Source organism: Python bivittatus, unplaced genomic scaffold (assembly GCF_059951505.1).
Source record: "Python bivittatus isolate LINGU-HERP-01145 unplaced genomic scaffold, Pbiv_v1 ctg000020_np1212, whole genome shotgun sequence".
Lineage (NCBI taxonomy): Eukaryota > Metazoa > Chordata > Lepidosauria > Squamata > Pythonidae > Python > Python bivittatus.
The window spans coordinates 49572369-49598833 of NW_028277030.1; the positions used below are offsets into that span (position 1 = coordinate 49572369).

Below are 26465 nucleotides of genomic sequence, written 5' to 3' on the forward strand. Positions count from 1 at the left end.
CATCCGTGTTTCATTGCAAAGCCTTGGAAGATCCAAGTTCCTTATTAAAATGATGGGAGATCCTATCTTCAATTCCAGTTTATGTGGTAACAATCCAGAGAGTTCAAGTGAATCAAGGAATTCTGTTGGAAAATGAGTGGCATTAACTCCTTCACTGACAGCACTGAAGGAACAGTATTATTTCATAAATCCAGAGAAACATCTAATGAATATGGAATTGATTTTTCTCATCATTTCAATGAGGGGAACCAAGATAGAGTTCTTTGAGAACAGTTCTGCAGGACACCAGAAAGGACTAAAGATTTTAAGTAGAGGAAAGATATACAAATCTACAAAATGATGCAAACATTATAACAATAAAAATACTGAAGGAGGCTTTTGAAGAATGGAATCAGAAAATAGTAGCCACAATATCAACAATATCGGTAATGATGTCTGCTTCTATGGATAGACTATGTCCAAAATATGTTATTGAAGAAATGACAGATGTAGAACAAATTTTATCTGACAAGGTAGAGATATTGAAACTTTACAATTAACTGTTAGTTAGATTTACAACTAACAGACCAACAGAATGACTTAGAAAAGATGTTTCACTGGATCTACAAAAGAAACTGGCTGAGGTTTTAAAATTTAAAAGAGAAATACAAATGACAAACCAAGTGAGTGACCTGGATAATTTTTTTGCTATTGGATTTACAAAAGAGTTTGTTAAAGCCTTGAAGAACTCCGTGCGATAAGACAAAGAAGAAATGAAGAAAAATCAAATCCTATGACAATATTTGATTGAACTAAAGATGAAGACTGTGAGGAGGAATATAAAGTTGGTTTATTTGATCAAAATTAAAACAAGATATATTGTTACTTCTGGCAACCCTTTATGGACTTTCTACTGACACCAGGACTGAAAAGATGATGTTTTATGGATTTGTTTATAGATAAGAGACAAATGTTGGTAACCTTAGAGGGGGTGAAGAGTCACTAAATTTGTTTATACATGTTGTGATGAAAGTTGAAAGTCACTGTATATATTTCTTTATTATATAATTTATTTATACTTTCTTATATTTATATATAATATAATAAATGTATAGTTTATTATATAAATCTTTTTTTTAAACTTTATTAAATTTCAACAGGGAGTAAAATATAAGAAAATAGAGAAAAAGAAGAAAAGAGAAAAAGAGAAAAGATCAGAAAAGAAATACAAAAAAGAAAAAGTGAGAAGAGAAAGAAGAGATAACTTCTGACTTCCTTTGGTACACACATAGATATATAATACAGTGGAACCTCAGTTTACGAACTTAATTCGTTCCGTGACTCTGGTCGCACCCCGAAGGAAATTTCCCCATAAGGTTCAATGTAATTACCGTTAATCCGTTCTGGCGTGGAGGACAGAGAGGCGGCTATTGCTTGGAGGGAGAGTCCCCCTCCCTACGACCACGTCAGGGGCGGAAAATGGCTGCGGACCACGTGTCAGGGGCGGAAAAATGGCCACAGACCATGTGTCAGGGGTGGAAAATGGCCGTGGACGTGTCAGGGGCGGAAAAATGGCCGCGGACCATGTGTCAGGGGTGGAAAATGGCCGCAGACCACAGGTCAGGGGCAGAAAAATGGCCGTGGACCGTGTCACGGGAGGGAAAATGGCTGCGTATCCTGTTCGTACCCCGAGGCGTAGTTCACAAACCGAGGTACATTTTTGCGGCCGGAGCTGGTCGTAACCCGAAAGGTTCATTAACAGAGGCGTTCGTAACCCGAGGTACCACTGTACATTCACCTCTTACTCTCATGTTTAAAATACAAAATAAGTCTATAACAATAAAAGATATAATACAAAGCATTTCTATAATTGTGAAAAGTATCAGTCATCAAACCCCAAAATTAAAGTTTAATTTTTTTCAGTGTCAAGCAAAAACTCCAAAAGCGGTTTCCAAATAGAAACAAAGCCAAAGTCTTTTCTTTAATCAAAGAAGTTAGTTTTGCCATCTCCGCTAGTTCCATTAATTTCACTATCCATTCTTCAGCTGTACGTATTTGTAAATCTTTCCATTTCTGTGCATATAAAAGTCTCACTGCTTTTATCATATAAAGAATAAATTCCCATGTTTTCTTTCCATCTGTTTGTCCATCATACCGAAAAGGAAGACTTCTGGTTTCAATTGTACATCCATTTTTAAATTTTTTTGAATCAAAATATATATCATATCCCAATATTTCTTAGCCTTCTTACAAGTCCATCAAAGATGATAAAAAGTACCTTCACATTGGTTACATTTCCAACATATATTTGACATTCCTTTATACAGTACATCTCAGATAATATATCTGGTGTTAAATACCAATGGTACATCATTTTATAAAAATTTTCTTTCAAGTTGTAGTTAAGTGTAAACTTCAAACCTTTATTCCCACTGATCCAACATTATATCAGTTTTTTTCCCCCACTTGACCATACAATCCTTAACATATTCATCTTCCATATTAATTTTCAACAGAAGTTTATACATCTTAGCAATAACATGTTTGTCATTAGACATTAAAGCAAGTTCCAAGTCAGTTTTCTCGTAAGTAAAATCATAAGTCTTCTTATCCAATTTAAAACTTTCCAACAACTGTACATAAATAAACCATTGGCAAGTATAACCTTCCAATTCTAATTTTTCCCTCTTCTTCAGTTTAGGTTCTCCTTCAGAAAAGGTCAATAAATTTGCATATGTCAACCATGCTTGTTTAACTGTCATTTCTCTTCTATAAAAAACTTCTTGAGGTAACAACCATAAAGGGATTTTAGGAGACAATCTTGCTTTGTATCAGTTCCAAACTCTCAATATCTATTATAATCTTACTTTTTTTTTCTTTTTCCTTGCACTTTTTACTCGTTCTTTCTATTCTCTTTTCTTTCATTTAGTTTGTATTAGATTTACTATGATAATCAAAATTCTTATTAAAAATTTTATATAGAGTAAAACTGTATGTAAAAATATGAATAAAAATCTAATAAAATCTTATTCCTTATAAAAAGCAAGAGACTATAATACAATAAAATTATTTACATAATTTACAGCACCTGTTAATCATATTTTGCTGGTTACCTTCAGCTGGCTATATTTTCCTCCATAAGAGGTTTAGAGAGAGAGATTGGGGTATCAATCTTCTTAATAAAATTGCAATTGTTCATCTCCTTATTTAGGTATAGTAGCAATCTGTTGAGCTTCAAAGTAGATCTTTACTTTGTTTCTTCTCTCCCTCTTATTTCCCCTCTTCTGTCTCTAATCTCTTCCTTTTCTCTGTTTAAGGTCAATTTCCAGTGTTCAGATTGCATATCTTCGTTTGCTTAATTGTTTAAATAAATTTTCAAAAAGCCAAATTATCATCAAACCACCAAAACAACACCTACATATATGAACATCATCACAGTACATAGAAATCAAACTGACAGTATTATTGGTACAAGGAGTTGGAAGAGCTCAGTTATAACAGCGAAGACGTAGCCAGGAACTGAATTTGGAACAGATCATGAACGGCTCATATGCAAATTCCAAGTCAAGCTACAGCAGCAGCAGAAAGTCACCAATTTCCATGATATGATCTTAAGCATATAACCATTTTCAAGGACAACATCAAGAATCACTTTGAAGTCCTGAACTTCATTGATAGGGAACTAGACAAACTGCTAAATGAAATAAAAAAGTTGCTATGGATGAATGTGAAAGGAGACTGCCAAAGACCAAGAATCAGAAGAAACCAAACTGCGTATCAGAACAGACGGTAGAAATTGTCAAGAAGAAAAAGAGAAGCCAAAGCCAAGAAAGACAAAAATCTCAGGAGGGAACTTGATAAAGAATTTGAGAGAGCTGTTAGACAATAAGCAGCATTATAATGACATCCATAAAGACACTGAAGATGGAAACAGGCAAAGAAAAGCAAGGAAAGTATTCCAAAAGTTCTCCAGACTCAGAAGGAGTTTCCAACATCAAACTGCTATGCTAAAAGATGTAATGGACAGATAGTAATTGATTCAAAGAAGATCAAACAAAGATTAAAGCTGTATACTAATGTTCTATACAGTAGAGAACTCAACATTCAAGATACCTTAGGAGATATTCCTTATTTAGAAGAATCACTATGACCTAAAACTAGAAGATGAAATTAGATCAGCACTCTGATCATTACCAGGTTGGAAGGAATTGATGGACTATCTACTGAAATATGACAAGTAACAGAAAAAGAATCAATGAAGTTTCTAACCAAACTATGTCAGCAAATCTGGAGAATGACACAATGGCCATCAGACTGGAGGAGGTCAGTCTGCATACAAATACCAAAGAAAGGAGACTTAATAGAGTGTGCAAACTATTACACAATACCCTTAATTTAATGTGCTAGCAAATGAATGCTTAGGATCATCCAACCCAGATTAGATAGAAAGGGAAATTCCAGATATTCAAGCTGGTTTTAGAAAAGGCTAAGAAAGAACCAACATTATTGGTGAAGCATGTTGCATAATTGAGAAAGCCAAAGAATACCCAAAAGAAGTAAATATATGCTTCATTGATTACAGAAAGGCCTTCAGTTATGTCAACCACGTCAAGATGTAGAATGTCCTTAAGAAAATAGGATTCCCAAAACATCTTATTGTCCTCATACAAAACCTACATACAGGGCGGGAAGCCACAATCCAGATGGAACATGGCAAAACAGGCTGGCTTCATTTTCAGGTCAGCAAAGGAATGAGAAAATATATACTCACTCCTTTTTTAATTCAACCTATATGCTGAATATATATTAAGGGAGTCTGGACTGAAAAAGAGGGAGTCTGGTCTGAAATAACCACAGTACAGGTTATTGATATTGAGAAGAAATATCAATAACCTGTACTATGCTGATGACACTACTCTGATAGCTAAAAATAACAATGACGTGCAAAGTTTAGTAAGGTCAGTGAAAAAATGGGACTATGATTATATGTAAAGGCGGCCAAAGTAATGACAGTAGGTACAGCAACCAGGCTTAAACCTGGTTGACAATGAAGACAGTGAAGTGAGGATAGTTTCTGCCTTTTAGGATCAATTATCAACATTAAAAGAACAAGCAGTCAAGAAATACTCCACAGACTATAGCTCAATAAGCTGGCTATGAAGGCCTTGGAAAAGATACTCAGATTCTGTAATTTGTCTATACCTACAAAAATCAGAGCCTCTTGATGAGGGTGAAAGAGGAGAGTGCAAAAGCTGGCTTGAAACTCAACATTAAAAAAACTAAGATCATGGCATCTGGACCCATCAATTCCTGGCAAATAGAAGGGGTAGAAATGGAAGCAGTAACAGACTTCATTTATTTGGGCTCCAAGATCACCGCAGATGGAGACTGCAGCCATGAAATTAAAAGATGCTTGCTCCTTGGGAGGAAAGCTATGGCAAGCCTAGATAGCATATTAAAAAGCAAAGACGTCACCTTGCCGACAAAGATCCTCATAGTCAAAGCTATGGTTTTTCCAGTAGTAATGTATGGCTGTGAGAGCTGGACCATAAAAAAGGCTGAGCGCCGAAGAATTGATGCCTTTGAACCGTGGTGCTGGAGAAGACTCTTGAGAGTCCCCTGGACTGCTAGGAGGTCAAACCAGTCAATCTTAAAGGAAATCAACCCTGATTGCTCATTGGAAGGATCGATAATGAAGCTCAAGCTCAGATATTTTGGCCACCTAATGCGAAGAGAGATCTCTTTGGAGAAGACCCTGATGCTGGGAAAGATTGAAGGCAAAAGGAGAAGAGGACGGCAGAGGATGAGATGGTTAGATAGCATCACTGAAGCAATGAGCATGAAACTGAGCAAACTCAGGGAGGCAGTGAAGGACAGGAAGGCCTGGCGCAATATGGTTCATGGGGTCACGAAGAGTCGGACACGACTTAACGACTAAACAACAACAAACAAAAATCAGAATTGTGCAGGCTATGTTTTTCCCTGTGACACTCTAAAGAAGTGAAAGTTGGGCTTGGAAGAAGCAGATAGAGTATTTACGGTTTTGAAACTTGATGTTGGAGAAGACTCCTGAGAATACCATGGATAGCCAAGAAAACAAACAAATGGATCACGGAACAAATCAAACCAGAGTTCTCATTTGATGCACAAATGACTAGGCTCACAGTATACTTTGGACACATTATGCAAAGATTTATCTGAGATGTCTGTAATGCTGGGGAAGTTGGAAGGAAAGAGAAGAGGACAACCAGCAGAAAGGTGGCTGGACTAAATTACAGTTGCAATGGGTGCATCATCAGAAGATCTGAAAGAGCACATTAGGGACAGATCATCTATGCAGTCATTAAGAGTTGATACCAACTTGATGGCACATAATCAGTAAATGTTGAATATATCAATGGGCATGCTTCTAAGCTACTTCTTAGAATGATCTTTAAATTAAAAGTTCTGATACAAGTAACAGCTTTTCCTTCAAACAGCATAGCTGCACTAAATCCAGTTTAATCCATATTGCATAGGTGATGTTAGTACTTCTACAAATTATTCTCCATGTTTGAGCAAAAAAAAAAACAGAACAGATGTTGAACCCTCTCTCCAATCTGTTTACTGAAGGGAGAGGGGAACAGCTTTAACAGGAAGCTTGCAGGCCAAATGGGAAAATGCCACAGCTGTATTTGGTCAATGGTCAGCATTTCCCCATTCCTTTATCAGCATATTTCTAGATTTAACCTAGTAATTAGCCCTCTATTAATTAACCCTTTATATCTCCTCTGCACCAAGGGATGCAAAATGCCATTTCGTACCTGGCAATCCCACCTTGCAATTTGCTTCAAAGATGAGGAAAGAAGCACTGCCATGGTTAAGAGTAAATACAGATGAATGCATTGGCTGGCTCATATTTCATACACATACAGGCTGTTTACTTAACACACTAACACAATGTTTGCATATCTATAATTAACAAATACACCATACTGTAACTGGTTGACTGAGCAATCCACAGGTGTCACCTCATCCCCGGCACCCTATTTGCAGTCCCAGAACAGTGGGCAGAGACAAACATGGGACGGCTCCTTTTTGTTTCTTCTTTTTAGAGGGATTAAGGAAGTCTGAGGCTTCTGCAAAGATTTGTCCTTTCCTATAAAAAAGCACACAACTACAAACTGGCCCAGAGGGCGAGAAGTATCTGTTTTTACTCAAGAGGCGCATCTGCCTACGAACCTGAGAGATTTTGCTCAACTGACATATCTCTTGCTGATAATACTATTTACTTTTAAATGATATAAACATTTCTTAAAGTTTTCTAAATGTCTGGTCAGTGTGTGTAATGGTACATGGGAATGACCTTGGGAGACAGGACAGCTTAGCCTGAATGTGGGCATTGCGAACATCTCAGAAGGGACCCTCCCTAGTTTCTGGGGCTGTAAAGGCAATGGGGGAGAAATGTACTTTCTGACTTGCAAGGTTCTATTAATGTAACCTTACAATAAAGAATTAGTTCATCTGGGCAAGCTTCCTGTCTGGGCTATCTCACAAAGCTGACAGTGTGGTATGTACATACATAGCAAAATTATATAGCAAAACACTTTGCAAATAGAAGATCTGAAGTTCAGCCCCTGACTTTTCTCATTTAAGAATCTCAGGAAGATCTAGAAAAAGATAACCGGTCAAGTCTTTGATAGAGAATGGCTTGAGATGGTCACACAATCTTGGTAATAGGATTCAAACATTGTGCTGTCAGACTTCACAAGAAAATCTAAGGACCAAGAATTAGTAATCTTTATTGTAGTAGGAAGTCACAACTAAAATAATTTCAGCAAGTGCAATTACTCAAGAAATAACTCAATTAATAGATATATCATTCAAACTTTATTGCATGTAGTTTTTTATTCTGACTCAGCTAGCAGGCCACTTGGCCACCTCTTTTGAATGGGTTGAGTTGTTTCCATGTCTTTATAATGGTCAGATTTGTCCATTATTACCAACAGTGTGAAAACTCTTACACTAAGCCATAATGTGGTTTAATTGGATTTAGCAGCATGTCATTATGGTTTAGTGATAAATGATCCTAACCCTCATTGATATTACTGGAGATTATTTCAGAATAGGTATGTACAGGTTTGTGCTATCTCAGTGACCAAAGCTGACCAATGATAAATGAAATTAACTATCAGACTTCTGTTTTGCAGCAGATTAGTAGGTCATACTTTTATACCTGTTTTAACAACAAGCAGCAACAAAATAACTCTCAATCCAAGTTATGCTGCTGACATAACCAAACTCTGGGATAATCAGAAGTTAATGTTCATGTGTAAGGATTGTGAACTCCATTAATTCTAAGTGCATGTCTGCTGTACCAGACTGCTGAGTTCTGGTACTCAGAAAGAAATGTTATTTCTTTCCATTCCATTCCATTCCATTCCATTTCATCCATCCATCACCTTGGAGAAAAGCAGAGAGGAAATGGTTGTAACATTCCTGACAATGCAAGAAGCTTGAAGGAATGGCTATAGTGTAATTGCTCTCCATGACAGCATTAATCTTCAAAACCTAACACTCCAAGAAGAGCACTGCAGAATTTCCCCTATATGGCACTGGCCTTCTCAAGCAACCTGAGACCATAAGAACTGTGTTGATGTGGTTCCTGCAATGCAAAAGAAAAGTCAGTCTTAGATTCTTTTGGGAACAATTTACAAGGTTCTGAAAGCAAACACATTTTTAAAGAAGCAAAGATGAAAACTGCATGTATTTTATTGAAATATTTTAAGTTATGAAATAACAATAATGCTACTCCCAACACTTGCTCATGAAATGTGGTTTTACTGCCACTACAATTATTTAATACAATGCAGTGCTTGTACCATGTAACAGACATCACAGTTACCATACATTTAAAAAACAAATAATAATTTTCCAAACATTACTACACAATGCAAAGTATTATATATTGTAAAATACAAAATCTTTTCAGAATACCCTCTGTTACTTGAGTTAAACACGCTAATAATGACTTTATACTGAGTTGCTTAACTGTTAAATCATATTAGGGGCTTAGAATTTAAAATGCTTATTGGTGTCATCTACATTGATCACCTACTACAATGATATTTTGAAAATATAGATGTGATAAAGATTTACACAACAAACTTAAGAGTTTCACAAAAACATTTAACCACACATGAAAATCATGTGCTTAACAACTTATATTACAGTATCTCCAAATTATCTTATATTTCTAATTATCTCCTTTAAAAAAAAACTGTTTAACTAACCTGTTTCCCATAAGCATCCATTTCAATCAAATGAGTCATTATGTGATCATTATTCGTGTTGCAAAGCAAAAGACTGCTGCACAAGAGCAAAGGCTGTTTCTACATAAATAGCAGAATGTAATGAGAAAATGAACTGTACCAGTTCAGTCTGTAGATGGAAATTACATTATGAAATTTATGTTTTGTTGTAAGATCCCTACAGAAGAGCCAGGCCATCCAGGAATAAAAATCTAGACTAGACATTTCACTGCTGAGCTCTTTTTCTATTTGCAGGCAAATTATTTTTATTATTAATCAAACGGGGAAGGTTTCAAAAGTAGAACATCCATATCAAGCACTGCAGGTCATTCTAGCACTTCATTTGCACTGGCTCCATTGTACACTCTTTCACGTGCCATGTTCAATTGAGAAATCTAACATTCAGCCATACCTTATCACTTAAGGAAAAGTAATGGTATCCAGGCATTCACCCCCAAAACTTTTATTTGACAGCAGAAATAGAGATCCAATATAATGCAATGTTACAATGCATTCATGTAAATTCATAATTTCAGTTCAGAGAACTGTATTAATTGTATTACTTACTTTTCAAATGAAGGTCTGAAGTGAAATTGCCAGATCTAATTATAGTACTTTTAAATATAAAATTAAGAAAAACAAATGCTAGACTTCTATTACCTTATGTTATACATGTATCTCCATTTACACTGTTAACATGCTTCTCTAATCTGAAACACAGACAAGCTTAATTTAAAAGAGCTTTTCAAAACTTGAGTTGCAGTGCCTTCCTATCAATCTTGGTTCCTCAAAACATATTGTTTGAAGAATATATGAGAATGGTTGTCCTCAAATAAAATCTGGGTGCTATAAAAACAGCACCAAACAGTGCCCAAGAAAATAATTAGGTGAGTAATAGCAGCCAAATCTAATTCATGTTAACATTCAAACCAATATAAAAAAAAAATTGAAAAACTTAATCCTATCCCAAGGGCAGATTTGCCATGCAAGCATTGAGTTGCTTGCAACTTTACTTCGGTTTCCACTCATGTACTTCCCCATGCTCCTTTCCTCCTACACTAAAATCCACCTTGGAAATTTGGGAGTGGGGCGAATGAGTTGCACAGGTGGAATGGAAAATCTGATTGACCAGCATGTCCATTCTTCTGGCAGACTGACACAACTGCACTGCAATACCTACAGAAGTAGAAATGAGTAGAGAAAGGCCTTCCCTTCCAACTCCATTGCAAAGCACAAGACAGACCTGTGTGCATTTTAAGCCAGTATAAAATTACATTAGCAACAGTCTCTTGCTGTTCCAAGGGTTTGGAGCAAAGGCCCAATGACAATTCTGTCTGAAAAAGAAAAAAAATTGGTGTAGCAACAGAGAATGATGCTAATTTACACCAAGAGAGTGAGCTTAGGTTCAAATTGTATTGGACTCTAAGTTAACAGAAATTGATCTAGACTAAATAAAGTTTCTTTAATGTTAGCAAATTTTAAAGAGTTCTGCTTATTAAAGCATAGACCAAAAGAACACAGCAAGACCTCTTATTAATCAATTATCTTACATTTCAGGTAAGTTTTGGAAAATTTTGTTCTTATTTTGTGCTCATAAAAAACTGCTATAAAGAAAAACACATTAATCTTCTTCAGATACTGACTGGTTACTATTTCTCTGATAGAAACTTCTAGAGCGAGAACTGGAGTTGGCATGTTTCCGTGGAGATTTAGACAGGGATCTGGTAACTGAGCCTGAGCGCTTTGGATGTGAGCGTGACTTTGTCCTTGAAGTAGAACGTCTTCGGTGGGAACTGGATGGTGACTTCTCTGCGTACTTTGAACTCCTCTGTGTTGACTTTGACCGTGACCTTCCCCTAGAGGTAGAATTTCTTTGAGGTGTGACTGATCGTCTTGGTGAGCTGGAATGCCTTGGAAGAGATTTTGAGCGAGACTTAGATTGACTATAAGAATGTCGTCTACGTCTTGACCTGCAAATCATCCAAAGTATTAGATCTTTGTTTGATCCAAACAATTTGATTTGGTCAATGTATTTGTCTGAGGTATTTTAATTGATTGTTTTAAGTAGACTATACACCCAAAGTCCCCAGATCTTTTTTTAAACTAAAGAAACTAGTTAGGACATTTTAAAAAGAAAGATTTAAATCAACCTCAGAAAGTTAATATGGATGGACTTTCCTTACACAACTTGCCTAAATTGTTTAGCCTTCTGCTATAACCAAATACAGTGGGGCAAAAAAGTATTTAGTCAGCCACCAATTGTGCAAGTTCTCCCACTTAAAAAGATGAGAGAGGCCTGTAATTTTCATCATAGGTATACCTCAACTATGAGAGACAAAATGGGGGAAAAAATCCAGAAAATCACATTGTCTGATTTTTAAAGAATTTATTTGCAAATCATGGTGGAAAATAAGTATTTGGTCACCTACAAACAAGCAAGATGTCTGGCTCTCACAGACCTGTAACTACTTCTTTAAGAGGCTCCTCTGTCCTCCACTTGTTACCTGTAGTAATGGCACCTGTTTGACCTTGTTATCAGTATAAAAGACACCTGTCCACAACCTCAAACAGTCACACTCTAAACTCCATTATGGCCAAGAGCAAAGAGCTGTCGAAGGACACCAGAAACAAAATTGTAGACCTGCACCAGGCTGGGAAGACTGAATCTGCAATAGGCAAGCAGCTTGGTGTGAAGAAATCAACTGTGGGAGCAATAATTAGAAAATGGAAGACATACAAGACCACTGATAATCTCCCTTGATCTGGGGCTCCATGCAAGATCTCACCCTGTGGGGTCAAAATGATCACAAGAATGGTGAGCAAAAATCCCAGAACCACACGGGGGGACCTAGTGAATGACCTGCAGAGAGCTGGGACCAAAGTAACAAAGGCTACCATCAGTAACACACTATGCCGCCAGGGACTCAAATCCTGCAGTGCCAGACGTGTCCCCCTGCTTAAGCCAGTACATGTCTGGGCCCGTCTGAAGTTTGCTAGAAAGCATTTGGATGATCCAGAAGAGGATTGGGAGAATGTCATATGGTCAGATGAAACCAAAATAGAACGTTTTGGTCTAAACTCAACTCGTCATGTTTGGAGGAGAGAGAATGCTGAGTTGCATCCAAAGAACACCATACCTACTGTGAAGCATGGGGGTGGAAACATCATGCTTTGGGGCTCTTTTTCTGCAAAGGGACCAGGACGACTGATCTGTGTAAAGGAAAGAATGAATGGGGCCATGTATTGTGAGATTTTGAGTGAACACTTCCTTCCATCGGCAAGGGCATTGAAGATGAAACGTGGCTGGGTCTTTCAGCATGACAATGATCCCAAACACACCGCCTGGGCAACGAAGGAGTGGCTTCGTAAGAAGCATTTCAAGGTCCTGGAGTGGCCTAGCCAGTCTCCAGATCTCAACCCCATGGAAAACCTTTGGAGGGAGTTGAAAGTCCGTGTTGCCCAGCGACAGCCCCAAAACATCACTGCTTTAGAGGAGATCTGCATGGAGGAATGGGCCAAAATACCAGCAACAGTGTGTGAAAACCTTGTGAAGACTTACAGAAAACGTTTGACCTCTGTCATTGCCAACAAAGGATATATAACAAAGTATTGAGATGAACTTTTGATATTGACCAAATACTTATTTTCCACCATGATTTGCAAATAAATTCTTTAAAAATCAGACAATGTGATTTTCTGGATTTTTTCCCCCATTTTGTCTCTCATAGTTGAGGTATACCTATGATGAAAATTACAGGCCTCTCTCATCTTTTTAAGTGGGAGAACTTGCACAATTGGTGGCTGACTAAATACCTTTTTGCCCCACTGTACATTCAGAATTGTATAATCAGCATTTACAATTATTATGATTATTGTATCAAACAAAATTCATTGGTTTTAATAAAGCTTTATTATTCAAAACTGATGCAACAAGACCACTAGGAGACAGCATCCAAAGCAGTTAAGCCAATGCTTCGAAGTTAAATATAAGAATTTTTAGATAGTCTAACTCTATTCTCCAGTCCTAGTGTTCAAATTATTTTTTTAACAAGCCGGATTTAGTAAACCTATGCATAAACAGGATATCGTCATTCATTCAATGGTGGTATTTCTATGCCACTCTATTCCAAAGTGACTTTGAGTGGCATTTCTTTTCCTTCATTGGTTATCATCTTTGCCAGTTATATTCTCCTGAAGCAGTTTGTGCAAATTGAATCATGCCCAATAATAAACTTCCCACTTTATGAAATAGCATTTTTTTTACACTGGTTGATATTTAAATTAACTTACTCTTTAAAGCTGTCAGAGTGTCTTCTATTCCAGCCCCATGATGAACTTCGGCTACGTGTCCTCCTTCGGCTGCGGCTTCTTGATCTTCTATAATCCATTGGAGAACACTGGCGACGTTCTTTTGACTTCATCTGACCTGGGGCTAGAAATTAAAACAAAAACTGGGCGAATGCAAGGAAACAGAATTTTCTTACATTGTGAGCATGCTATTACTTTTACATATTAATAAATTGTCCCTCTAGTCTGTGAATGTCATGATTTTTGTGCTTGTATCATTCTAAACAATATGAAAATCTACTTTCTTAAATAAATATTTGCAGAATAAGTAAGTGATGTGTTTATATTCACTTACTTTTGCGATCCCCTTGTGCAAACTGTATTTCAATTTGCCGGCCACATACCCACTTTCTATTGAGGTTATAAAGAGCATCTTCTGCATCACGAACATCTTCAAACATGACTGTCTGTTAAGGACACTTTAAACATGCACAAAGCAAAAAGTTGTATCATATAGCATAGACCACATACTCAAATGTCTTTAAAATAAATTGTCTTATTTTTATATTCTACATAAAACATAACTGTTGCATACTTTATGTGGTCTCTTGATTATACCAATATTTCATAAAGGCATATGATAAGAAATATGCAAAGTATGAAAGGAAGACCACACCCCCATTCAGGGAAAAGGATCAGTGGCCACAGTTCACTTTCATGTGTTCACTGCATGTTTCAAAACAGCATAGGCTTTGCATTACATCAAGTTCAAGCATCTACCAGGGCCCCAAAATAGACAAAAAATCTCACTATCTTACCATGTAATCATTCTAATTTTGCATAAGTATGCAAAAATTAGTATGTGGATTTTATTTGCAACTGGGTTACAAGGTTGGTGGATATTTGTCTTGGGACTTCAAAATCCTGGTCAGCTATGTTTGGAAATGTACATCTCCCTTCACACTTTGGCTATATTCACATATCGCACTTAGAGATAATTGTTTTAACCATGGTTTGCTGAGTGAACTGTAATGGGTGGATTCACATTACATTGTCCAAAACCAAACATATTAAGTCAAGGTCTGAACCTAGTCAAAAGCAGCAATGGAAGACCAGTGTATCTGGTGTACTGTAAAATATGAAGCATCTCAATACCACACAAAAAATAGAGAAGACTGAATGCATTTTAATTCCAGAAATTTTTGAGCACTGAAACAAACACAAAATTCCTGCACAGGCTAACTTCCCTTTCATTTCAATGGCATATCTGTGTGTAAACAAATCCGTTTCTCCTTTTATATGAATGGCAAAAGTTCTGAAAGGAAGGGATTCTCCATATAGTTGAAGCCCTTATATGTGTAATGCATCTTTGAATCAGTGCATACTATATTGTTAGAGTATGCACCTTGTGATAAGGGCCATCATTAACATCTAATAAATACAGTCTAGAATTTGAAAATATAGTTCAATATTATTCTGCCATGCAGAAAATGCTATTTCCATAATCATCTTTCATTTTTCTGTTTTTTATTCATTTACAACAAACAACTTTTCATGCCATAAAAATTGCGCTAGACAATAAAAACAAATGCTATTCCATTTATATCTATTCTGTTAGGGAATAGATTACTAGAAAAACCAACAAATATTTGTATACAATTCTTTTGTATTAATCTAAGAAAACAGTATTTAAAACTAGAACAGTTATAAACAAACAAATTCTTGACTTGAAACTTAAGAGCTTGAGCGATAAGATACAAAAGGAAACTTTGGCAGTTACCTCCACGTCACTTGATCTTGACCGTTACTCTTTTGGGCTTGCTAGATGGACTTGACAAGGGCCGTAGAACCAACCAAATCAGACTTGGCTTTGACTTTGGAACTCGTGCAAATGTCGGAAAGCCGAAGCCTTAACTTGGTGTTGTGGCTTTGTCTTTTTCCTTGAAAAAGGACTTTCCCTCTTCCAGTTTTCTTTTTATCTTTTTCCACCCTCCCTCTTTATTCCTTGAAGCTTGAACTTTAAGGTGTCTTTTGGCTTGCCTGCTTGGACTCTATCTAACCGGGTTCATTCAAACTTTGGGGTGCTTGCCAGCCACTGTGGACTGCTTTACATTTTCTGAGACAAAGAAATAAATACATTAAGTTAGGATGCAATAACAACAATGCACCGCAATAACAATACAATGAAATAAAGGATATTGTATATAAGCAAATCCTCGTGGGCGTCTTGTGTAGAAGTCAAGCGGAATGTATACGTCTACTACAGGGCCATATCGACCAAATTCACGGCGCAAATCCTCAGGCCTGAAGTGTTTTAGAAATAAGGTAAAAAAACATGAGTGTTTCTATATAATGGCACCTGGTACCTATGAAATGTTTTCTATGTTTTAAAATATTAAAGAAACACTTTGTATAATCCTAAGATTTTTTGTGGTATTTATTCAAAGTTTAACCATTTCTTTGGCTACTTGGGGAAATCATAGTTGGCAAATGTTGAGTCCTTTCAAATATATGATCATTATACTAAACAAGAAGAGACAGGAACCTTTAAAACCTCCCTTAAGCTTGATTTTTCTAGTAATGGGCAATTTTCATCTGTGACTGTTATGTGAAGAGGTGAAACAGTTTAGGCAGATAAATGCATGACAAAAAGGCCACAAGCAAGAATATTTCAAAGTTTTTATCCCTTTCTGAAACCACTATCATACATAGTTCTCTTATCAAACCTAAGGAAAGAATACAATTTGGCCTGGTAGATTAATAACCAGGATTTATGAAAGAACACTATGGGAAAATGAAAGGAGACCTTTTTTCCTCACAAATATAGCAGTAGCTGAACATGCAGTCCTACAATTAAATGATTCAGAAAAGAGAAAATACAAACTTCTTCACACAGTTACAAGAACTCATAAAGATGATCATGCACATATAGCAAACTGAATAAACGGGGTTCAGAGGAACATTACACCTACTGAAGGACCCATACTAGTTAGTAATTAGGAGCTGTATTTGTACAATACATTTAATTAGATTAGTTATAAACTTAATGACTGCAGTGCAGTACAGAGATTAAAGTGTTAGATTAGCCCTGGGGAGAGCCAGGTTAAACTTCACCTTCACCTTAGAATCTCACTGGGTGAGTTTGAGCTAGTTATCCAGATCAATCTAACTCATATCCAAAAATTGGATGAGAGAAAGCTATATATAAGCCACCTTGAGACCCTGGAGAAAAGATGGGATATGACACATATAAATACATCTGCACAATGTGTGAACTTTAGTTATTGGGCTGTTGTTGTTTTTTTTTTGTTGTTTTTTTGAGTCTTGGTGGGGGAAGGGGGAAGAGTTGGTTTAACCTATTTTGTTAATTTATGATGTAATAAATGTGTGGTGCGTGAACTCAGAACGTGGTTAATTCAGTATCCAAGAAAACTGCGGTGTGCAAATACAATCATGGGGTAACTAGTGGAATTGAGTTTTTTGCTTCTATGATTTCAGATTATACAACTGAATAACTAGGAATTAATACAGATCTCTGATGATCCTATTTACATACTGCCATAAGTATGCTCATAACAGTATTTCCTAAGTACAGTTTGATTCATTGCTTATTATTTAAGTACAATAAATAAAGAGGGAGTATCTGTGCATCAAACTACATGATACCTCAAAATCATAGCTAGCTAAGCTACATTTGGAGAGTTCAAAAGAATGGGGGTACAGTTCCAGATTAGAATCTTAGCAGGCAAATTTTAAACTTTTATTCCTATGGCAGCCATGATCCAAATCAGTTTGCCTTGCCCAAAATTAATCTGTTTGTGTCAGTGGAGCATTTCTTGATGATGCAAATTGCTGGTGCAAAGGGGCTAATCTAGACTGCAACTGCACTGTGATGTAAAACAATAAAAATGCTCTGCCCCACTGCTAAGCTCTCAGCCAAATTGAATTCTCCCCAAACTTTTTGTGAACAAAGAAGAAAAGTGTAACTGCTTATTTCATCTTTAAAGAAAGAGGCAGTTTAATTCTGAAACTCTGTTAACAAAGGAGGAATTTGATCATTCCTTTGGAAAAGAAATCCCAGAAAGCCCCCATGTACAAGCAGAATATGCCTTAGATCCTAAATTCCTGTGAGAGTATCTCTCCTCACAGAATATTCTCACCAATAGAAAGGTGATACAGTACAGTAATGAAAGTGATCATATTCACTGTCCTAGTTGTTTTCATTCCACCCTTTTCCTACAAAAATCCTGCTGCAGAAAGAAACCTGCTATATCAGCAACAGGTAAGAACTCACTAAAAATCATTCTTGGTTTTTCCATCAGTGGGAGCTTCCACAGCATCATTTTGTTTGTATATAGGCAACCTATAATTTAGAGATCCATTACAATGAAAACAAATTCAGTTAGAGAAGTTTCCTATTCCCAGACAAATGACTAAGGCCCTTTCCCTACTAGCACCTAAACTACAACACAACATGCCCTTTCAGCATCCTTCTTCTATCAGATGCTGCCTTCTTCCCTGATGTTGCCTTCATCCATGAGCAAGATAAACTTAAGCCGCTCTTGGCTGTAATGCCAAAGGAATGTTTTTCCTCCTACTCTGATATCATCCAAGACCAGCTTTATCACATTACCTTGGAGGCAAGTCAGGGGACTGTAGTGAGTTGAAATAGAGGTTATAAAGGCAGGATATGGTTTAGCAATGGTGACAGCAGATTTCATAGGGGTGTAGTTTTCTGTTAACTCAAGGATGAATGGATAGCACTTCAGTAGTGGCAAAAGAACTATGTCAATACATTCTAGTTCCATTCATAAAATATTTTTTTTATATTTATTCTCAGAGGTGTGCAGTATTTAGATCTGGACAAAGGTGCTTCAAATTTGATGTGTGCACACTCTCTGTATCTCTTGGTAGCTTTTGAAAAGAGTCACAGTAGCAGTGCAGGTTCAGGAAAATATATGAATTCAAGAGGCTTGCAAAAGCAACAAGGTGTGCTGCCCTGTCACCACCTCCCTACCTGAAACACATATTGTCCTGAGCTTATACATCTACCCAATAAGCCCAGGAAAAAGTGTGGTTCCTTTAACGGGCTAGTGACAGGTACCAAGAAGATGCTATGCTAGATCCAAAGCACCTTTGCCTAATTTGGATTCAAATGTTGTACAATCCATTTATTCTGTTCTCTTTTTAGGAACTGGGAAGACAGGATAAATATAAAAACTTTTCGACAAAGATCTCCTATGTGAAAAAGGTATTTTAAATATGTTGTTTACTATATTCATTTTTGAAACGATAAATCTAAGAAGGTAAAGAGGCTCAGCCCTGATTAGTATTTGGGTGAAGGACAATCCTGGGAATCTCAGGGCTGATGACTAGAGTGGGGAATGAATGAATCTCTCTCTCTCTCTCACACACACACGGGGGGGTGGGGGGTGGGGAGAGAAGACAATAGCAAATAATTTTGGTAACACTGCCAAAAAAATTGCATGGATGCAATCACCAGGAGCTAAACTCAGTTTGGGGGCATCTTTACCATGTATATTAAAAATAGTAACTGATGCTGCTAATTTAATCAGGGCAGTACCTATTCAGTTAAAAATTGAAAATTAATCTATTTGATACTGATGAGACACTGTAGATCATTTTAGACACTGTAGATATACTGGAAGTAAGATGAGGACAAGAATCTTATCATTTAACATGACAAGGCTGCTTAGCCATTTTCAAAACACACCAAGGACTGACACCTGTACAAACAACTGGATGCAAAAATTTTGCCTCTTAATAGGCAGGAGAGAATTTCAGCAAATACAATCCACCTCCAAATCATAATCTGCACATCTCAAAATTTACAGTACCTACCTCATATTTAAAAAAAAATTACAGAAGCCTAATCCCCATTTGCATCATTATGTTATATGACAATTAAACCTCAGGCCTGGAGTTAATAATATCAAAAGAAGAGGAAGGTGAGATTGAATCCACAGCATGCAGTTCAAGATCTCATACAACAGACCAGCTAAAATTATATGCTTATGGTTTGTGGTGAAATAAAATACCCAGATTCACCATCTTGTTATGACAATTATTTCAGTTGATTTCTTTCAAGAATTTTTACTCTGCTCTTTAGTGAGAGAGATGGGGAAAAAACCTAGGCTTACTTTTCAAAATCCTTATGTGGTTTATAACCTTCAATGCACAGCATCAGAGGCAATCTTGAGTTGATACTTAGAATCAGGCAGCTTAGTTCTACTTTCCCTAACCTGATGGCCTCCAAAAATGTGGGGACTGCAACTTTCAGATTTCCCAAAGGCCACATCTGGTAGGAAAACTGAGAGCTGTAACCCGAAAACATCAGGATGGCATAAGATTGCGGAAGATTACCCTAGATGATATTAGCCATCAGATGATAAATGAAAATTTTCAGTCCATATGTTATTCTCAGAATGGATAACCACATTGTTCACACTAAAAGAAGTGAATGTAAACCATCTAATGCAATCCACAGATCCTGCCAAATCCTTCCTGAGAGTTTACACAGACATCAGTTATATTAACCTTACCCAAACTGCTAGTACTTCGATACCCATAATTCCAACCAGTCTGGGAATATGGGGACTGTAGTCCAACACCTCTAGGTGGCTCCAGGTTGCAGAGGCTGAATTATATACTTGGTCTACACCTTACATTTCACTCGAAGCACACTGGGAAGATACCTAAATCTATGAAGGTCTCCCAAATTTGGGACCAACATGTTGGGGGCATGCAGCTAGGTCCCCCCAGAGAAACATACTGCTATGGAGATATAAAAGCAAGTTGCTTTTCCAAATAGGAATTAATTCAATTTGTTGTCCCCTCAAAGCAAGGCATGGGGCAGGTTTGAAATTGGGGGGGGGGGGTCCTTCTTAATCCAATGGAGAGACTTTAATTTTTTTTTCTAAAGTATACCGTGCTTTTCTACTTGTGGCATTCCAATACTTTTAAACATCCAGTAACGTTTTTAAAAAAGAAATAACAGGAAAATGAACAACGTTCTCCCTGGGATAGGCCCCAGCGGCCTCGAGAAGCAAAGCTTCGCCCAGTAGGTTAATTTTCGGTGCATATACTAAATGCATAGACGTCGGGGGGATTAAAAAAACCAAACCTCGAAGATGACGAGAGCGGCGCTTTCTCCCCCGTCCCTAACTCAGGCCGCTCTTTTTACGCTGGGCCCAGCCCTGTCGCTGGCCCCAGCCCCGCTCCCCAAAAGGGAAGCGACGAGCACCGATCTTCCGAGAGGCCCACCGCGCTCCCGCGGCCACTCCCAATATCCGCAGGCCGCCTCCCTCCAATCTCTCACCTAGTGGCGTCCGCCACGTTCCTGACGAAGAGTGAGGTGTTGGGAGGCCGCGTATAGCGGGACATGGCAGTCGGGGCCTGGGATCTCCCCTCGGGAACAGACCAACAAGGCGAGCTCGAGCTGGAGGCGGCGGCGGCGGAAGGAGAAGGGGCCGAGAAGGAGACGGCGAGCGGCGCCGCGGCGGCCACAGCGAGCAGAGGCCCGAAACAGTCGGCGAGGGGGCGGGAACAATGGCGAGAGCCGGAGGTGGGGAGAGAAAAGGCCGCGCAGTCTCCTCCTACAGGTCGCTGCCTCGCTATACACCGCGGGAAGTGTCCCGGGAGGGAGGCTGGATTTGCAACGGGGGTCCGAAACCACCCGCAGAGTCTCGTGCAGCTGGAAAACGTGCAAGAGGATCAGTTCCCAGTCGAGCTCTGGCATCTTTAGCGGCGGCCAGATGTCTCAGGTCGTAGCCGTGGCTCCCCCCAACCCCCGCAACCCTTTTATTTTATTTCCTTTAATGGGGAGCTCTCTGCGGTTGTAAAATACAGCTGTTAGAATTCCAGTGTCATAGTGTGTTTTGGCAAAAAGAATGAAAATTTCTTTGAACAATGAGGAACTGGTAGCCCTTCTTCAGCTCTCCAGCGATAAAGGCTACTAACAGAAACTAATTCACCAATATCCCGAGGGCCATAGGGGTGCAAGAGTAGCATGTTTATTATTTATTTAATATTACGCCCCTGTATCCCAAGATTCTGGTCTGCTTGTAAGCATAAAAACTGAACAAACTACTAAGAAGTCCAGTAAAATAACATACCTAAAACCACCCACTGTCTCCAGCCCATAAAATAAAATCCCAACTAAAAAGTCAGCCCACCATCACCACTAAGTCTCAAAACAAAATGATTTTTACTGCCTTGCAGAAAACAAAAAGCAAAGAGCCAGATGCACTCCTGGGGGGGCAAAATGTTCCAGAGTGGTAGGTCCACCATAAGAAAAGCCTGCCTTTCAGTCCATGCCCCCCTCACCTCTTGAGGGGGACCCATCCCTTCTGTAGATGACTGTACAGGATGGGCAGAATCCATCTGAAGCAGACACACTCCAAGGCATTTGGAAGCTGAGCTGTGGAGGGCTTTTTAGGTTAAAGCTACTGCATATATAAGCCAATTGGGAACTAGTGAAGCAACCAAAGTAGCGGTATTATACTGTACAGTAGTCGTGGCTGTCCCCTGTCAGAAGTACGGCTGCTGCTTTTTATGCCAGTTGTAGGTTCCAAGTTATCATCAAAGGCAGCCCCACTTACTGCACATTAGAATAGTCTAAACTGATGATAAGGACCCAAATGACTGTCACCAAGGCTTCATAGTCAAGGAAGGGCTGAAACTGGCATAACAGTCTAAGGGGAACAAAGGCTCCCTCAGGCCATGGTTTCTACCTGCTACTCTAGTAGGAGCTGTGACTCTAGGGGAACTCCAAAGTCAGGAACTCACTCCTTAAAGGGGAGTTTGACCCCATCTAGAACAACCACTGGAACTAAATCAGGCATTGGAGGAGGAGAGCCATGTTAACCTACATTAACCTATGTTACCAGGCTAGGTAACATGAAATGTCTGCAAGACAACAACCATGCTCAGAGACCACCAAGAATCCAACAGTTCAGCCCTGAGCTACATATGTTCTCTTCTACTGAAGTATCTTTTCTGACTATGGAATTTTATTAAAAGGCAAAACTTTTAATTGTAATTCTGGAACCTACAGAAATGTAGGTGTAGCTCACAAAAGTTTATGCCTTTTATTACAATTTGTTAGTCTGAAGAGGTGCTATTAGACTCCTGGTTTTTGGAACCAAATAAGAGTCAAGGTTTTGTGGATTTGCTAGGTTTCAATTGGAGGTTGTTTCATTTCATCTACAGCCTTCATTCACAGCCTCCCAACCACCAAATTGGTACCTTCATAGCATCTCTGGCCTGGCCTGGCAAAGTATAAATGAAGATCATCAGCACAGCACTGATACCTCACTTCAAAGTGGTAGATAATCTCTCCTAGCAGTTTCCTCTAAATATTAAATAGATAGGGGAGAGAGCTGAGCCCTGTGGCAGCACACAGTGGAGTAGCCATGGGCTTGACCATTCTTCCCCCATGAACTATCTACTGGAATTGCATTCTTAGGTTGGAACAGAACCACCATAAAACAGTCCTCCCAAATCTTGCAGGCAGTTGAGAAGAATACTATTGTCAGTGGTTCACATGCCACTGAGAGGTCTAAAAGGAACAGGAGGGGCACAATCCTAACTAGTTCCCGGTTAAGGTCATCCATCAGACCAACCAATGCTATTTCTGTCCCATGCAAAATCTGGTTTCAGAACCTTCAAAATAGTGCCTCTTTCTGGTCCAGATGGCGCCTTTGTTAAAGAATTAGGTTTGATCATGATGGGGGTGAGGGCTGGCATGATATATGTATTTATTAAGTGGGACTTACTATTCAGTGGGGGGAAGTGGTGGCGCAGCAGCTTAATGACGCTGGAAGTTGCCGGCCAGAAATGGTTGACACTTCAGCGGTTCGAGCCCAAGCTCCACGCAGCAGGGTGAGCTCCCATCTTGTGCCCTTAGGTCCTGCCCACCTAGCAGCTTGAAAGTATAAGTGAGTAGATAAATAGGTACTCTAACCCTGGTGGGAGGAAAAATGCTGGCGGCGCCTTGCACAGGAAAACGGGAATCGGTTGCCAGTTGCTGGACGCAATGCAATGAAAGACACTTGATTTCCGGCGACTGCCAGCTGGGCTCCACCCTAGGAAGGAGACAATGGCAAACCGCTTCCGAAAAAACCTTGCCAGGAAAACTGCAGGGACTCGTCCAGGCAGTCTCTGTAGAATCGGTCACTGAAAGCGGATTAAAAAAACCTATTCAGTAGGTACACATTTTGTGTGTGTGTGTGTACCTTCAGGTCAGTTTTGACTCCTGGTGATTGCATGGACAAGTTCCTGCAGTTTTCTTGGCAAGGTTTTTCAGAAGTGGTTTGCCATTGCCTCCTTCCTAGGGCTGAGAGAATATGACTGGTCCAAGGTCACCCGATTGGCTTTGTGCCTAATATGGGACCAGAACTCACAGTCTCCCAGTTCCTAGCCTGATGTCTTATCCACTACACCAAACTGGCTCTCTCGGTACACACTAGCCTCAGCAAATAAATCATGTTTTTTTGGCTGAATTAAGGCAATGTTTCCTATAATTTGCTTTCTTTTAAATGATCTTGGTATCTCATACCTCTGATTTAAATGTATACGTAATCTTAAACTACAAAATAATGTTATACTTTATCTTGTTCTGCTGCATTTGGTCTGCTATTTTCTCTCTTTTTGTTATCCCTAAATAGGAAACAGGTTGTTCAGCTGTTATGCATAATGTATAGAAGCACTACAAAGCTTAATGTAATCCTGTTTACTTAAAAGTAAATTTTATTTATGCCTAGGGAAATACTTCATGAAAGCTGCAAGACAAAAGAGAGGGTGATGTAGGGGCTTCCCAAGGAAACATGGGAAGAATAAAGAGAATAAGATGTGAAGAGGCAGCATATATTGACTTGAAATCGTCTCCATCTTTGCTACAAACCTATAGTGAGCAGTAACATAAGATTTGCCAACTTCAGTCAACCGTCGCTTGTTTTTTTACTCATTTTCCTTCCATTTCAGCAGGCTCAAAAAATACCTGGGGATAGAAGTAGTCATATCTATTTTAAACTTTTATCAAAAGCTTTAGATTAAGCCTTCCTGACTAAATACTGAAGAGACTTGCAGGGGCTGCATTAAACATGATATAATAGGTCCTTATGTGACCCTAACAGATGGTGTTGTTGTAGACCAATTGAAAGTTACAGAATTTTACACACCCATGGTACAAAAATACAGATGTTTATCTGATGCAATGTGCTGGATAAAAATATCCTCAATATTTGTCAGATAAATCTGATCAGTTTCAAGAAAATGTTTATATAAATATTTTGTTATATTTATTGTTCTTAAATTACTTTGTAAAACTAGATGTAGCTTAAATTTCTCAGCATAATAGGAAGTGAAACGGATCAAGCTGTAGCCCAGAAATGTGTTTTTAAATTTATTTATGTATTTATGTATTCATTTATTTATCAAATGTATATGACCACCCATCTCACAAGAAGTGACTCTGGGCAGCATACAGCAAAAAATATAAAAACAATAAATATGTAAAAAGCAGTCAGATTAAAAAGTAAAAATAAAGGATAAAACACACAAGAGATTAGATCAGCAAGGGAGCCACCTCAAGATTTCATCGGTCCCCTGAGATCCCCAAGCCAGATGATACAGCCAGGTCTTGAGGGACTTCCAGAAAATAAGTAGGGATGGATTAAATTATGCCTTGCATTTGAGCAAGAATAACATAGAAATACAATAAATATTGGCAATATCGGGTCTAGCTGTGAAAATGCAATCATATCGATAGATTAAAAAAAATGGCATTGCAATCCATCGCTTTTAGAAACGAGCATCATGTTTTCTTTTACATTGTTTACAGTTTCGCACATCAGCGCCATGATGGTGGTATTCTGGCGGAAGTCCAGTTCAGGAATACTTCTAGAGTATTACATTAAAAAAAACTACTATTCCCAGCAAGCTCCAGGAAAAGAGTTGCGAAATAACCGAGGATATATAAGATGACTCTCGGGCAGCTTGAGGTTTAGACTTTGGTCGGTGGGTTATGCTGGTGTTGGTTATTGTTTAGGCGTATTTTTTATTCAGCATTATTATTCTGTTCATCTCCTCGGAAAGCTGAGTAGTAACTGCTTCCTTTTAATTTCTCGGGACCTTCCTTTTCTCTGATCATTTCAATGAGACCCAATGAAGCAGTGGAGGCGTCCGCCTTGGCGGTGCGCTTGGACGAATGGAAGCGGCGGGCGGCCGAGTGCATCGACGAGTCGTCGGAGCGCCTGGGCGAGCTCAGCCGGGCGATCTGGAGCCACCCGGAGCTGGCTTACGAGGAGTACCAGGCTCACGCCGCCCTGACGCGCTTCTTCGCCAGCCTGCCCGCGTCGCCCTCCTCGGGCGCCTGGTCGGTGCAGCGCAGCTACAAGCTGGCGACGGCCTTCCGGGCGGACTGGAAGTGGGACGGGGCGTCCTGCTCTCCTGGCGAAGCGAGCCAGGCGCCCCCGCCGCCGCCGCCGCTTCGCCTGGGCTTCCTGTGCGAGTACGACGCCCTGCCCGCCATCGGGCACGCCTGCGGGCACAACCTCATCGCCGAAGTGGGCGCCGCCGCCGCGCTGGGTCTGAAGGGCGCCCTGGAGAGCCTTCGCCAGAGCCCCGGAGGCCTCCCTCGCCACGCGCCAGCTGTTAAGGTGAGGAGGACTCGGGGTGAAGCGAATTGGCAGCTTGGCCGTCTTCGCCTCCCTCCGTGTTTTCAGTGCTAGGGAGCGCGCGGGATTGTACAGGGTTAACTTTCGGTTTTGAGCGTATCTTCCCCCATTCTTTTTCTTTTTTTTTCTTTTTGGTAAATCTCTTATCTGTATCGAGACAGCTATGCATTTTTAAAACATCCGTCGTAGCGTCGTGTTCAAGAGAGTTCAC

At 39.1% G+C, this 26465-nt stretch overlaps 2 protein-coding genes across 9 annotated transcripts in view; one reads left to right on the forward strand and one right to left on the reverse strand.

Annotated features, from left to right (window-relative positions):
• Positions 1 to 828: 828 nt before the first annotated feature.
• Positions 829 to 21033, reverse strand: SRSF12 (serine and arginine rich splicing factor 12). Of its 4 annotated transcripts, none has more exons than XM_088138441.1 (6): positions 20896 to 21033; positions 15337 to 15672; positions 13912 to 14035; positions 13560 to 13701; positions 10913 to 11239; positions 829 to 8623 (listed from the first exon to the last, which is right to left on the reverse strand). In XM_088138441.1, exons 3-6 carry the CDS (start codon positions 14015 to 14017, stop codon positions 8530 to 8532), a joined length of 669 nt encoding a protein of 222 aa, XP_087994567.1. In that variant the 5' UTR covers positions 14018 to 14035; positions 15337 to 15672; positions 20896 to 21033; the 3' UTR covers positions 829 to 8529. The 4 variants fall into 4 exon arrangements, with proteins under 4 accessions (XP_087994567.1, XP_007421851.3, XP_007421850.3 ...); XM_007421789.3 differs by lacking the exon at positions 15337 to 15672 and adding an exon at positions 15756 to 15860 and having other exon boundaries at positions 10913 to 11179; positions 13912 to 14015; positions 20896 to 21028; XM_007421788.3 differs by lacking the exon at positions 15337 to 15672 and adding an exon at positions 15756 to 15860 and having other exon boundaries at positions 13912 to 14015; positions 20896 to 21028.
• The window catches only part of PM20D2 (peptidase M20 domain containing 2), a 37627-nt gene continuing 32170 nt past the window's right edge, over positions 21009 to 26465 (forward strand). For 4 of the 5 annotated variants that reach the window (XM_025174238.2, XM_088138404.1, XM_025174235.2 and 1 more), the window contains exon 1: positions 21128 to 26236. In XM_025174238.2, coding sequence (XP_025030006.2) covers positions 25733 to 26236 — 504 coding nt within the window. In that variant the 5' untranslated portion in view covers positions 21128 to 25732. Of the gene's footprint in view, positions 26237 to 26465 lie in introns of all 5 variants that reach the window. The other variant, XM_088138409.1, reaches the window with a different exon arrangement.